This window comes from Bufo gargarizans, chromosome 2 (assembly GCF_014858855.1).
Source record: "Bufo gargarizans isolate SCDJY-AF-19 chromosome 2, ASM1485885v1, whole genome shotgun sequence".
Classification (NCBI taxonomy): domain Eukaryota; kingdom Metazoa; phylum Chordata; class Amphibia; order Anura; family Bufonidae; genus Bufo; species Bufo gargarizans.
The window spans coordinates 579,455,415-579,470,319 of NC_058081.1; the positions used below are offsets into that span (position 1 = coordinate 579,455,415).

Sequence of the window (14,905 nt, forward strand, 5' to 3'; positions counted from 1 at the left end):
ACTGCCCCCTATGTACCAGAATATAACTCCTATAATACTACTTCTTATGTACAAGAATATAACTGCAATAATACTGCCTCTATGTAGAAGAATATAACTACTATACTACTGCCCCTATCTATAAGAATATAACTACTGTAACACTGACCCTATGGACAATAATATAACTGCTATAATACTGTCCTCTATGTAAAATAATATAACTACTATAATGCTGCTGCTATGTACAAGAATATAACTACTATAATACTGCTGCTATGCACATGAATATAACTACGACAATACTGCATCTATGTACAAGAATATAACTACTATAATACTGCCCTCTATGTACAAAAATACTACTATAAGACTGGTCCTATGTACAGCAATGTAACTTCTATGACCCTGTCCCTGTGTACCAGAAAGTAACTACTATAGCACTGTCTCTATGTACAAGAATATACATAGCTACTATAATACCGCCCCTATGTACAAGAATATAGCTACTATAATACTGCCCTCTATGTACAAGAATATAACTACTATAATACTGCCCTCTATGTACAAAAATACTACTATAAGACTGGTCCTATGTACAGCAATGTAACTTCTATGACCCTGTCCCTGTGTACCAGAAAGTAACTACTATAGCACTGTCTCTATGTACAAGAATATACATAACTACTATAATACCGCCCCTATGTACAAGAATATAGCTACTATAATACTGCCCCTATGGAGAGTAACGCAGAACTAAATAAAGTGGTGAGCTACTTTGTATACTGTATGACCAGCTATAGTGAGATTAGGTTAGGGATCTCCATCACTAGGTGACAGGACACACTGAAGGTTTATCTATGAGATTAGTTTCTATAAGATAGAGATAGACACTTACTGCCATGTGCTTTATGGTCGTTTTATCGTAGTAGTGTATGGGCTGTGTTTTATTACTTGGTGCTGGATATCCAAATCCTGCGATATGAACCAGGTCACAAAAGTGAATAGCAAAAGAGATGGCCATCAGGCCAGTGGTAGGTTTCTGCAATCAAAGGAGATCAGTGAACACCCCTCACACCAGGAAACTTCTTATACCCCCGAATGTCATGCACTTACTATAGAAATCTTCTTGGTTTTATCACTGTGTGACATGAGTTTTGTAGCGGCAACGTTCATGAAGTACGGGTTCAGGACTCGGATGTTCTCGGGCTTCACTTTCCAGATTAATGGTGGTCTTCTCCAGAAACCCGTTTTAATCTGCAAGGATAGAAGATTTTGAAGGGGACCTGTCACCATGAAATGCAAAGCAGTCTGCAGGCAGTGTGTTATAGAGCAGGAGAAGCTGAGCAGATTTATATATAAGGTTTTGAGTGAAAAGATTCAGTAAAAGTAATCATTTATAAATTCATATCTCTGCTTTTTATGAACTTACATCAGCCCTCCATGTTCAATTATCAGTGACTGAATATAGAAGGCCATCAATCACTGATAACGTAGCCCCCATGTACAACTGAAGTCAGAAATAGCAGTTTCAGATGTATAAATTACACGTTTTTTGTTTTGACAGGTTCTCTTTAAGCCACAAAACATATGGAAATGTCAACAGAATCATAAATTGATAGAGCATGGGCCATTGCCTCCCACTCATCTCTTTATTTGGATCTTCTACTTATATTGTGTATGTAATGCTTTCTGCCATCTGCTAATGAATGGAGAACGCACAGACAAGAGTCAAATTATAGATTTGAGCTTTTTGGGGGGTTTCTGGGGTTATAATTCGATGGCCTTTCCTCAGGATAGACAATGTATGACCATAAATATAAAATTAGCTGGGGGTCAGACACTTTGCACCCCCTCCATAATCATTTGTCTGCCAGTACCTCCATCACTGGACATATGCACCAGGACTACACAGCTCTATCCATTATGTAGCGGACATGGGCGTCCGCAGAAATTTTTGTATATTATAAGTGCCAGTAATACAAAGTTGTATCCCTGGTTCTATAGCTCCCTCTGCCTCCCCTCTCCCTCCTTGCCCCGATATATAATAAAATCGTACTTTTATTCCAGTCTGCAGAGGAAGTACCTGTAGCTGCCATATGAGGAGTGGTCACTGGATGTATTCCTAGGCAGTAGTGTAAACACTGGATTTTCTCTGAAAACACAGGGTTTACTGCAAAAAGCTTGAAGGGGCTGATTATACTCACCAGAACTAATATAATAAGCTGTAGTTGTTCTGGACCTGGTGACTATAGTGTGCCTTTCATGTAAACATTATTCTATGCACCACATTAGTCATACACCCATGATCAAGGCACTATAACCGAATAAAAAATGTAGAAACTGCAGGGGCAATACTGCCTGGTATATGGACAGCAGAGATGGCATCCTCTGGGCAGTACTGTCTATGGTCATCCTTCACCAGCACCCTGTCTGCCACCTGCTTGGCCTGGCTCTCATGGCACTTCCCTGCCTGCTGCTTGGCTATCAGTGACTCACCCCACACCTAACACTCAGGGTCAGGGAGTGACTCAGTAGTCACACTGTGACACTGACTGACTGTCACTCACTGATAGCCAAGCAGGTGGCAGTCAGGGTGCTTGCGAAGGTCGAATTGACCATAGACAGTACTGCCCAGAGGATGCCATATCTGCTGTCCATATAATACCAGGCAGTATTGCCCCTTCATATACCTCCTGGTCACCCCACACCTAACACTCAGGGAGTATTGTCATACTGACTGGTCTGTGACACTGACTGTCACTCACTGTGTTAGTGTCGCTCTCGCTCATTCATTCAGGCTGCCTGTGGTTGTGGAGTCCTGAAGCGGCCGGCACACTGCGGGCGGCTCTTCTTCTTGCTCCGGCTCCGCAATGTCTTTCCCGCCCGGAAGTTGGGCTGAGCTTCGTACTGCCGTGCGCGCACGGCCCTGGTGATTCGTCAGGGCGCGTGCATGCTCCTGATAGATACCGCTCCTCACTCTGCGGCGCTGCGCAGTGCAGCAGCTGCAGAGCAGAGGCAGAACTCAGTTCACAGATTTTCAGGGCCCCAGGAGGGGGGGCACTTGCCCCCCCCTGCGGATGCCCATGGTAGCGGATGAAGCTGGTAGTAACCAACTCTTTCCACTACACAATGGACGGAGCTATGTAGTTCCAGAACCTACTTTCGGCACTAAATCTACTCCCGATAAGCTGATCAATGATGATGTCGCAAGTCAAACCCCCCGCCCAATGGTAGATCATAATATGGGCATTCTGGGCGACTGTCCAGGGGCCAATGCCACAATGAGGGAGCCCAAGGCCACCCAAACCTCCCACACAAAAACAGAAGGAGTTGCAATCTCTACAATTGCCTCCTTTGCACTTTGTTTGGGGCGTTGCTGTCATGAGGTTTTGAGGTATGCTTTTTTAGCTAGCATTCTTTTTTTTCCCTGTTGTTATTGTTGTGCACTGATCTCCCGGCCTCTCCTTGGGTCCTGCTCCTCATCTGTGTGTCCTGCCTTGTGCTGCCGTCTTTTATCATGCATGTATGTATTGTTCATATATATTTATAATAAAGTCTTTTGGATTTTCATATATACGAAAGTCCGTTTAATTTTTTGGTGATTATTCCTTGGAGAGAAAGCAGGGTGAAGTGGACTACAAATCCCATGAACACTTGCTCCTCCCTGCAGCCAATAGCAGGGGAACCAGGGGAAAAGGCTAAGGAAGTTAGAAGAAGAGCAGCCTTCTTAGAGACAGCAGCATGGGCAGGCGATGGAGTGACAGAGATCTCCATAGAAGTGTGCCCTGCTTCTGTGCAGACATTACAGCACCGTCCTGACAGTTCCTGTGATTCCTGTATAAGAAGAGAAAGCTCAGCTGCTGTATTAAACTTACAGCACAGCCCTGACAGCTCCTGTTTCCAGCTCAGCTGCTGCATTACTGCTACAGCCAAGCCTGCATCCCAGGAGGATCTTGCCCCCAACTGCACTGCCATCCAAGCTTCTGAATGCTGCAGCCCCCAGCTGGTCCCCGGGCAGGACAATCGTAAGTGCACCAACATTAGTGCGCCCACGTTTTCTGCAACTGGGCCTCAACGTTCGGCCTGGGTTAATTGCTAGACAGTAGGGTATAGTAAGCTAAGTGCTAGAAGTAGATAGCTGGGAAGTGTATACTGTCTTTATCTTCCAAAGGATTGTGTGACCACCATTACTGTTGACCATTATAGATAGCCCACCAGGGTTTTTCCTTAGACAGAACTGCAATCTGTACTTTGTTCCTTTTATTGAATTAACTTTATGTTCTTCACCATTGTTCACGCTTTCCCAAATAAATCTGATTATCAGTTAACTCCTTCCTGGGGTGAGCGTGTACTGAGCTAGACAGGGTTTTCCCAAGCCGGCCCCTGGCAGAAGAGGAAGACCCTCCTGCTAGCCTATATTTGGGTGGAGGCACTTCGTCATACTGAGGTGAGAACCATCATAAACTCTTCCAACACATGGCTGCCCAAAGGGGTGCTACATTAGCAATAGCTAAGCATTGTCCTGCTTCCTCCCCTTGGCATCCTCTTCACAGGAAAACCTGCACATTAAAGGTTATTGTCTGATAGGTCCCGCACCTACATTGAGAACTGAGGCCGAAAGTTGTGGAGAGGGCACTGCACGTGTGCAGCAGTCCTCCATTCATTTCCATGGGGCCGCCAAAAATAGCCTAGCCAGCTGGCTCGGCTATTTCCTTCGGCCCCATAGAAATAAATGGGAGCAGTGGCCGCGCAAGCGTGTGCGCTCCCATTCCTTACTATGGAGCGAGCGCTTGGTAGTGGCCGGACCTGGTGAAATCCAGGGTCCTCCTGCCATCCCCTTCCCCGCTCCGTTCTCCCAGAGGTGGGGCCCGCACCTATTAGACAATGGAGGCATATCCTAGCGATATGCCCCCATTGTCTCAGATGGGAATACCCCTTTAATTACAATAGCCAAAGATTTCTCTCACTGCTGTAGTATAGTGCTGCTGTGTAGTCTAGATGGAGGTCAGGTGGAAAGCGTCTACAGTCGTGGCCAAAAAGTTTTTGAGAATGAGACAAATATTAGTTTTCACAAAGTTTGCTGCTAAACTGCTTTTAGATCTTTGTTTCAGTTGTTTCTGTGATGTAGTGAAATATAATTACATGCACTTCATAAGTTTCAAAGGCTTTTATCGACAATTACATGACATTTATGCAAAGAGTCAGTATTTGCAGTGTTGGCCCTTCTTTTTCAGGACCTCTGCAATTCGACTGGGCATGTTCTCAATCAACTTCTGGGCCAATTCCTGACTGATAGCAACCCATTCTTTCATAATCACTTCTTGGAGTTTGTCAGAATTAGTGGGTTTTTGTTTGTCCACCCGCCTCTTGAGGATTGACCACAAGTTCTCAATGGGATTAAGATGTGGGGAGTTTCCAGGCCATGGACCCAAAATGTCAACGTTTTGGTCCCCGAGCCACTTAGTTATCACTTTTGCCTTATGGCACGGTGCTCCATCGTGCTGGAAAATGCATTGTTCTTCACCAAACTGTTGTTGGATTGTTGGAAGAAGTTGCTGTTGGAGGGTGTTTTGCTACCATTCTTTATTCATGGCTGTGTTTTTGGGCAAAATTGTGAGTGAGCCCATTCCCTTGGATGAGAAGCAACCCCACACATGAATGGTCTCAGGATGCTTTACTGTTGGCATGACACAGGACTGATGGTATCGCTCACCTTTTCTTCTCTGGACAAGCCTTTTTCCTGATGCCCTAAACAATCGGAAAGAGGCTTCATCGGAGAATATGACTTTGCTGGTTCCTGATCCAGGCTTCATCTGACTACCCTGCTGGGTCCCGATCCAGGCTTCGTCTGACTACCCTTCTGGTTCCTGACCTCTGGCTTCGCAAGACCCTGCTTCGGTTTAGCCATCCGTTTGGACTTTTGCCTTACAGCTTGATTTTCAATAAAGCCTTCTTATTTCCACTTATCTCTTGTTGTACGTCCGGTTCATGGTTCCATGACATTAGAGCCAAGCCTCTCACGGATCTGACCAGGAAGGGCAGTAATCCCCAGGTCTGGCCGCTCGAGGCCATCCGAGCTTTTGAGGCTCTAAAGTCCGCCTTTGTGTCGGCTCCGATTCGGTCGCATCCCAACCCTGGTTTGCCCTTTGTCCTCGAGGTGGACGCGTCTGAGACGGGAGTAGGCGCCCTTCTGTCTCAGCGTAGAACACCAGAGGGTCCTCTGCTTCCTTGTGGGTTTTACTCCCGGAAACTGTCTTCCGCGGAGTGCAACTATCAGATTGGTGACAGGGAGTTATTGGCCATCGTGCAGGCCCTTAAAGAATGGAGGCACTTGCTCGAGGGCTCGGTGGTTCCGGTTCTCATCCTGACGGACCACAAGAATCTGACCTACCTCTCTGAGGCCAAGAGATTGACACCACGTCAGGCCAGATGGGCTCTGTTCTTGTCACGTTTTAATTACGTGGTCTCCTACCTACCCGGTTCCAAGAACATCAGAGCGGATGCCTTATCACGGCAGTACTCCGAGCTGTCCGGGGAGGAGTCGATTCCGACTTCGGTCATACCTCCGAATCAGATCCTGGCCGCCATTCGCACCAGCCTGACCTCTCCCCTGGGTGAGCAGATTTTGGCGGCTCAATCTGGTGCTCCCTCTGGGAGACCCAACGGCAGATGTTTTGTGCCTGAGGAGTTGCGCACTCGGTTGTTGCGAACCTACCATAACTCCAAGGCCGCGGGGCATCCTGGAAAGAATCAGTTGTCCTGGGCTGTTTCACGTCTGTTCTGGTGGCCTTCTCTACGTTCCGACATCGCCGCATATGTAGCGGCATGCTCCGTTTGTGCCCAGAGTAAGTCCCCTCGGCACCTTACGTTGGGCCTTTTGCAACCCATAGCCACCGGGGAGCGTCCATGGTCACACCTGGGGATGGATTTCATTGTGGACCTCCCTGCATCCCGAGGCCATACGGTCATTCTCATGATTGTGGATCGGTTTTCCAAAATGTGCCACTGTGTTCCTCTCAAGAAGTTACCCTCTGCACAAGAGTTGGCCACGATTTTTGCCAGGGAGGTCTTCCGGTTGCACGGTTTGCCCAAGGAGATTGTGTCGGATCGGGGGAGTCAGTTTGTGTCCAGGTTCTGGCGCGCCTTTTGCTCCCAGTTGGGGATTCAACTCTCTTTCTCCTCGGCCTACCACCCTCAGTCCAATGGGGCCGCAGAACGATCCAATCAGGCCTTGGAGCAATTCCTTCGTTGCTATGTCTCCGATCACCAAGACAATTGGGTTGACCTCCTGCCTTGGGCTGAGTTTGCCAGGAACACGGCGGTGAACTCTTCCTCTGGGACGTCTCCCTTCATGGCCAATTATGGGTTCCAACCTGCCGTGTTACCGGAGGTATTCTCTCCCCAGGATATTCTGGCTGTGGAGGATCACCTTTCCGTCCTACGTGCTTCTTGGGTACAGATCCAGAGGTCCCTTGAGGTCTCTGCGCAGCGCCAGAGACTCCAGGCTGATCGCAGACGAGCGCCCGCTCCTTCCTACCAGGTCGGAGACCACGTATGGTTGTCCACCCGCAACCTCAACCTTCGAGTGCCCACTCCCAAGCTGGCGCCTCGCTTTGTTGGTCCCTTCCGAGTGCTTCGCAGGGTAAACCCGGTAGCCTATGCCCTTGCGCTTCCTCCTGGCATGCGGATCTCCAACGTGTTTCATGTCTCCCTCTTGAAGCCACTGGTGTGTAATCGTTTCACTTCCTCGGTTCCTCGGCCTCGTCCGGTCCAAGTGGGCAATCGTGAGGAGTATGAGGTGAGCAATATCCTGGACTCACGCCTGGTCCGCGGTCGGGTGCAGTTTTTGGTTCATTGGCGTGGTTATGGTCCAGAGGAGCGTTCCTGGGTTCCTTCCGCAGATGTCCATGCTCCTGCCTTGCTCCGAGCCTTCCACGCACGCTTCCCTCAGAAACCGTTCTTTACTCCGCGGAGGAGGGGCCCTTGAGGGGGAGGTACTGTCATGGTCTTACCTTCCTGCTGCTCTCCTTCGTTTGACATGTGCTGGCGGCCATCTTGGTTTCTGGGTTTCTTGTAGCCTCCCACCCTGCGGCTTCTCCTTCCCACTGGGAGGAGCTGGATGCCTAGCTCATATATATAGGAGGTCTGTGGCTTCAGTTCCTTGCTTGGTCCTCCTGTGTTCACATGCTTCTAAGACTGCTGCTGCTTCTGGTTCCTGATCCTGGCTTCGGCTGACTACCCTGCTGGTTCCTGATCCAGGCTTCATCTGACTACCCTGCTGGTTCCCGATCCAGGCTTCGTCTGACTACCCTTCTGGTTCCTGACCTCTGGCTTCGCAAGACCCTGCTTCGGTTTAGCCATCCGTTTGGACTTTTGCCTTACAGCTTGATTTTCAATAAAGCCTTCTTATTTCCACTTATCTCTTGTTGTACGTCCGGTTCATGGTTCCATGACATCTGTCCCTGATGTTTTTTTGGGAGAGAAGTGGCTTCTTTGCTGCCCTTCTTGACAGCAGGCCATCTTCCAAAAGTCTTCGCCTCACTGTGCGTGCAGATGCGCTCACACCTGCCTGCTGCCATTCCTGAGCTAGCTCTGCACTTGTGGCACTCCGATCCCACAGCTGAATCCTCTTTAGGAGACGATCCTGGCGCTTGCTGGACTTTCTTGGACGCCTTGAAGCCTTCTTAACAAGAATTGAACCTCTCTCCTTGAAGTTCTTGATGATCCTATAAATTGTTGATTGAGGTGCAATCTTAGTAGCCACAATATCCTTGCCTGTGAAGCCATTTTTATGCAATGCAATGATGGCTGCACGCGTTTCTTTGCAGGTCACCATGGTTAACAATGGAAGAACAATGATTTCAAGCATCAAACTCCTTTTAACAGGTCAAGTCTGCCATTTTAACCCAATCAGCCTGACATAATGATCTCCAGCCTTGTGCTCGTCAACATTCTCACCTGAGTTAACAAGACGATTACTGCAATGATCTCAGCAGGTCCTTTAATGACAGCAATGAAATGCAGTGGAAAGTATTTTTTGGGATTAAGTACATTTTAATGGCAAAGAAGGACTATGCAATTCATCTGATCACTCTTCATAACATTCTGGAGTATATGCAAATTGCTATTATAAAAACTTAAGCAGCAACTTTTCCAATTTCCAATATTTATGTAATTCTCAAAACTTTTGGCCACGACTGTAGGATCTCTACATGCAAGGCTGACCACTTACTACCAGGATATAGTCTTACCATATAGGGATTAATGTTTTGTTTCTACACTTAGAAAGCTGATTTTTACTAGTGTCTTTATAATCACATATTGTCTGTGAATAAACCAGTAATATGTATTAGCTTTCTAAGCACAGAAATCTGTTCTCTTCTCAATATAGTAAGGCTATAGAAAGAAGTGTATATGGTATGTACATGCTAGGACACAGCTCTGCCCTCAGCATGCTGGTGTCTAGCCCTGTAAATCAAGGGGGGGGAGTGTTCAGAGCATGAGGGAGTTACAAAAGCAGTGCTCCAAGGATTCAGCCCTTCCCCTTGTTCCAACATGCTCATTTGCGTATGAATAAAAACATAGATTCTCCTGCAACTTCAAGATTGGATTTTCCCTGTATGGAAATAACATGTGTTCAGCACAAAATAAAGTGAGCAAGATTTCCTTAGATCATTTTCAGTGTGAATACACATTAAAATGGAAAAATTGAGCTATCAGAACAACTTCACATGGGGCATTTTCTCTGGTGCTAGACTAGCTGGGGCCACTGACCTTGTGGTATTTTCTTTTGCAACAATGTTGAGAGTATATAGAGAATGATGTAATGGAGGAAGAACATACTAGATTGGTGTCTGTAATAAAGTGGCCATTGTGTGTACTTTATTGCTAGACTTCCTGCACCCCCTCCCCACCTACACACACAGCTCAGCTATCACAGGAAGTATCCTATTCTCCTAGTATGCCAATCAGCAGGTCAATGGCGATGGCATCCTGTACAAGAACCCCATTAACCTGGCCATAAATGTTGGCTTCTACAGTATGTTCACCAAACCCACCAATTTCAGTGAGACTGGATGACCATCTAATGTTTATGAGGGCCTCTTGACTCTTCCCAGAGAGCAGATCGGGGTAGGGGGGGAGGGTTCAAATGTCTGATCCTTTTCTTCTCGGGGAGATAAGCCGCTGCCACAAGAGTAAGACAGCACCAAGCTACATTTTATATATATATATATATATATATATATACATACACAGTATATATATATATATATATATATATATGATATCCCTTATGTCAATATAGCACCCACACAGCAACCATGTAGCAGGTCAATGATGGGACATTGTGGTGCTGCAGCTGTGTATTAAACCCCACAGAGCTCTCAAGAACAACATACCCTCTTCTCATCATTCAGGATCGCTTTCAGCCATTTAAGATCTGGACCCTTGAATGGCACCAGCACCATTAGAGTCTCTGGATTATTTTCCAATTGCAAGTTGAAGTGCGCAGATTCTGGGTAAAACAAGCGTAGTGTGGTCTTACTGCCCACATCTTTCTCATAATTATGAACCGGGCCATTGTTCAACCTATGAGGAAATTGTATAGATTAGAATAATGAGAAGTAGACAAGAGATCGTAATTATGATACAGTTAATGTGATGAATGATATGATCTCCAATTAAAATATAAAGAATAGAACATGTAACGGGTACAACAAAGGGATGATTCCTCTTGAAAATTACTATAAATTGTGCATTCATTTTTTGTTAATAGCAGTACCACTTTTTACCACTTTGTCAGTGGCTACTCTTTCCATTGACATAAATGAACTAGCGCCACAACTTTTGGGTATGAAGCCTTCCCCAGCAACAGTGGTCAACTCATCAGATCTACTTTATCTACAATATAGCATTAGGATGACAGTCCACGTGAGTCCACATTCCTTTAATATGAACACAATCCCCCTTCCTTCCTGGGACACTGCATTCTTCCAGGAACAGGTCATCAATATCAGATCGGCGGGGGTCCGATACCTGGCACCCCCGTCGATCAGCTGTTTGAAGAGAAGGCCACGCTCCATGTGAGCACTGCCTTCCTTTCCTTTACAACGGCAAGCAGGTGTAATTACAGCGGTTCCATTCACTTCTATGGGATGGCTCATTCCTATACAAGTGTATAGGAACCTATAGGTTCCTGAGGATAGGTTATCAATTTTAAAATTCCCCCCAAAAACTTAAATGATGGTTAAATAAAGAATATCTTATTGTCTAACACCTGGGTTCTATAGAACAGTATACCTTGTGGAACTAATTATTTCATGAGGTTTTGGCAAATATCGCGATTCATAAAAAGAGCAGGAAACACCATGATAAAAGACTAAGTGATTTAGTAGTATGTGGCGCAAGCCCCTGGTGAGTTGAAACAGAGGATGGGAGTGGTACTGTCTCTCTCTGCAAGAGGATTCCAACATAACGAAGAGGACTCCAACATAACGAAAATCGGACAGATCCATTATGCTGGCCATAGACTTCTATTATAACGGAATGAATAACGGAATGCCACTAAAGGCATTATGTTATGCATTCCATCGTGGAATTGCGTTATGCTCCGTGGTAACGGAATCCATGACGCAATACAGCATATACCCTAACTTCAAAATATGAAGTTCGCTCATCCCTAATCCTGGAACTCCCTCTCTCTCGCTCCCTCTCGAGTACTGTAGAAATGATGAGGTCTTCAGAGAAGGCGATTCTCTCCAAACACTAGTCTAGACTAGACTACTCTGAACTGAGATGGGGGCGGATCTAAACAGTCCACACCTCAGCCTCCTGCAAGGGCTGTGTCAGAGTTAGTTAACTCTGTCAATTCCATACATACAAGTACTCAGACCTGGGGTACTGCATATGTCCTTAAAGGGGTTTTCCAGGATTAGAATATTGATAACCTATTCTGATCATAGGGTCCACCTCCCGACACCACCACTGACCAGCCTTTTGAAGTGGCTGTGGTTGCTCTCTTCCACACTGCCGTCTCCTCACAGCTTGCCAAGTACAGGGCTGTTCATTTTATAGTGGCCGTGCTTAGAATTGCAGCCTAGACCCATTCACTTGCATGAGACTGAGCTATGTCTAAGGTCTAAGACTGATGAACGTGATGTCAATGGGCCACAGCATTCACTGGAGCACCTCTTCTAATAGAAGATCGGCAGGAGTGCTGAAAGTCATACCCCCAACTATCCTAAGGATAGGTCAATACTGTATTTTACTCCCATAAAACACCATTAAGGAAGTTAATAAAACAAATGTCTGTGCCATTGATTAACCTCCTTGGCGGTATTCCCGAGCGTGACTCAGGGTTAATTTTCGCTGCCAGGAGCGGTAAGCCCGAGTCACGCTCGGGGTAACATTGCAGAGTCCCCCCTCACCTTCTGCCGGCGATCCGGCGATGTCCACTGCTGTGAGCGCCGGCGAGAGCGCATCTGACTTCCTGGTTCCGTTCCCTGCGAGCAGCAGCTGCGCATTGGGGCGGAACTAGGCGGCAAATAAAAAAAATTAATAAACACTAAAAGTGACACACACACAGAAAATAGGTTATACATTGTAATCTGAGAGGATTACACTGTATAACCTCAGATCTGACATGTGATTACTGTACAGTTCCCCTTGCCTGCCATTTTACTGTAATTTGTGCCCATGAAATAAATTGATACCATGGCATCAAAAAAGCGCAACTTTACTTCAAAAGCGGTTTTGGACCAGTTGAGTGACAGTGACAGTGACACGGAGGTGCTCGCAGAACTGAGCGATAGTGAGTCGTGGGGAGATTTGTCATCTGACACTGACACTGATCTAGCAAGTGACAACGGCGATGATCCTGCACCTGACCTCAGCCATGTGCACACTTGGTGCCCTATTGACTGCGATACGGACCAGATAGCGCCCCCAAGATTCCTGTTCACTGGATCACCTGGGATGAAGGTAGATGTTGAGCGTGACAACCCTCTGGCATACCTGCAATTATTCCTCACTGAGGAGGTAATTGAAAAAATTGTCACGGAGACAAATCACTACCAAGAGCACCAATCTACTACGCTGCATGCCACATTTTCCAGAAGCAGAAAGTGGGAACCGGTGACCAAAGAGAGTATGTGGCAGGTTCTGGGACTCATCATTCTTCAGGGGGTGATGGGGAAACCGCTCCAGAAATGGTACTGGACCACCAATAAGTTACTGGCCACTCCATTTTTCTGCACCGTGATGTCAGAATACTGGTTTTCCCTCATCATGAAGTATTTCCACTTCACAAACAATGAAGAATTTGATGAGGCCACGCATCCTGCGCCCAAACAAAAAAAAAAATCTGGGAGGTATGGCAAATTATTGTGACCAATTTCCAGCGGACCTACATGCCAGAAAGGGACGTCAGCGTAGTTGAAAGTTTGATGGCCTACAAGGGACGCCTAAGCTGGATACAGTACATTGCATCCAAAAGAGCGCGGTTTGGCATCAAATCCTACATGCTGTGCAAGTCATCCACTGGGTACATCTGGAATTCGGTCATTTATACCGGTAAAGGCACGACGTTCAACCCCAGGTACAGCGGCTATGGGATGGCCACATCATCTGTCCTTACACTGCTGGAGCCATTGCTGAACCAAGGATATTGTGTGACCACGGACAATTTCTACACGTCTCCGGAACTGTATGAGGTTTTGCTACAAAACAAGACTGATGCATATGGTACCGTTAGGCCTAATCGACGTGACATGCCATCTATGTTTGCCAAGAAAAAACTCAAAACCGGAGAAATGGTTGCCTGGCAGAGGGGCAAGAAGGACGTGTGTCTCATGAGTACTGTGCACAATAGCTCTACTGCCATGGTCCACACAAAAGGTGGGAAAGATGTGCTGAAGCCGCAAGTCGTGATAGACTATAATAACACCATGGGAGGGGTCGACAGAGCCGATCAGGCAATGACATTTTATCCAGCTATGCGCAAACAGCAAAAAAAATAATATTATAAGATCTTCAGGCATCTTCTGGAACAATGCCTTTGGAATGCATATATCCTGCACAGAGCAAAGAGTGACACGCCTCTTGTTCATTCTGACTTTATATGGAAGGTGGTTGAGCGGATTTTTGTCAACCACCAGACGCCATCAGTAGCTGTGAACAGACCTGGACGTCGTGCTGTTGACATTGTCAACCCAGAATGCCTGGCTGGTCGTCACTTTATCGACTTCATCCCGCCAACCACAAAAAAGTCAGCACCTACCAGGATGTGCGTGGTTTGCTGCTCAAAGAGAGATGGCAATAGAAAGAAAGTCCGAAAAGAAACCAGGTTCCATTGTCCTGATTGTGACGTCGGACTTTGTGCAGTCCCATGTTTCAAAGTTTGTCACATTGAATTTTCTGTGTTTGACAAATTTCATTATTTTTATTACATTATTAAATAAAATGATATTATTTATTAGATTATAATTCATGATTTTGTTTTGAAACTTTATCACATCTGGGATGTCTACTAAAGTCATGTTTGGTCAGGTTTAAGTAAGTAATTACTAAGAATTGCAGGCCTACAATACATAACACCAAATTTCATGCAAACAATTGTACCACTTTTGGTACAAAATTCCTGACATAATCATACCGCCAGGGAGGTTAACTAAAGAAGAGTTTGGTTGCCCAAAGGTTAATGAGGTTGTCGCTCAAAATATCATGTTCATTCAGGCCCGCTTCTGCCATGAGGAGAGATGAGTATCTTGTCTCAGGTGGCAGTCGACCTGCCTCTGAAGGGGACAGCAGTTTACTGTGGGGCACAGGAGACTGGCACAGGTAGAAAGAGCCTGTGGCCTGCATCTCAGATGGTGGCAGAGAGCAGAACAGAGTTAAGTATCTATTTATTTATTTATGTATGCTG

At 46.2% G+C, this 14,905-nt stretch overlaps 1 protein-coding gene across 1 annotated transcript in view; it reads right to left on the reverse strand.

The window, feature by feature from the left end:
- Window positions 1–14,905, reverse strand: part of LOC122926747 (CMP-N-acetylneuraminate-beta-galactosamide-alpha-2,3-sialyltransferase 4-like) — a 28,048-nt gene that overhangs the window by 1,158 nt on the left and 11,985 nt on the right. The window contains exons 5-7 of the mRNA XM_044278221.1: window positions 10,383–10,572; window positions 1,096–1,236; window positions 878–1,021 (exon numbers count right to left, since the gene is read on the reverse strand). Of these exons, the coding sequence (XP_044134156.1) occupies window positions 878–1,021; window positions 1,096–1,236; window positions 10,383–10,572 (475 nt within the window). The remainder of the gene's footprint in view (window positions 1–877; window positions 1,022–1,095; window positions 1,237–10,382; window positions 10,573–14,905) is intronic.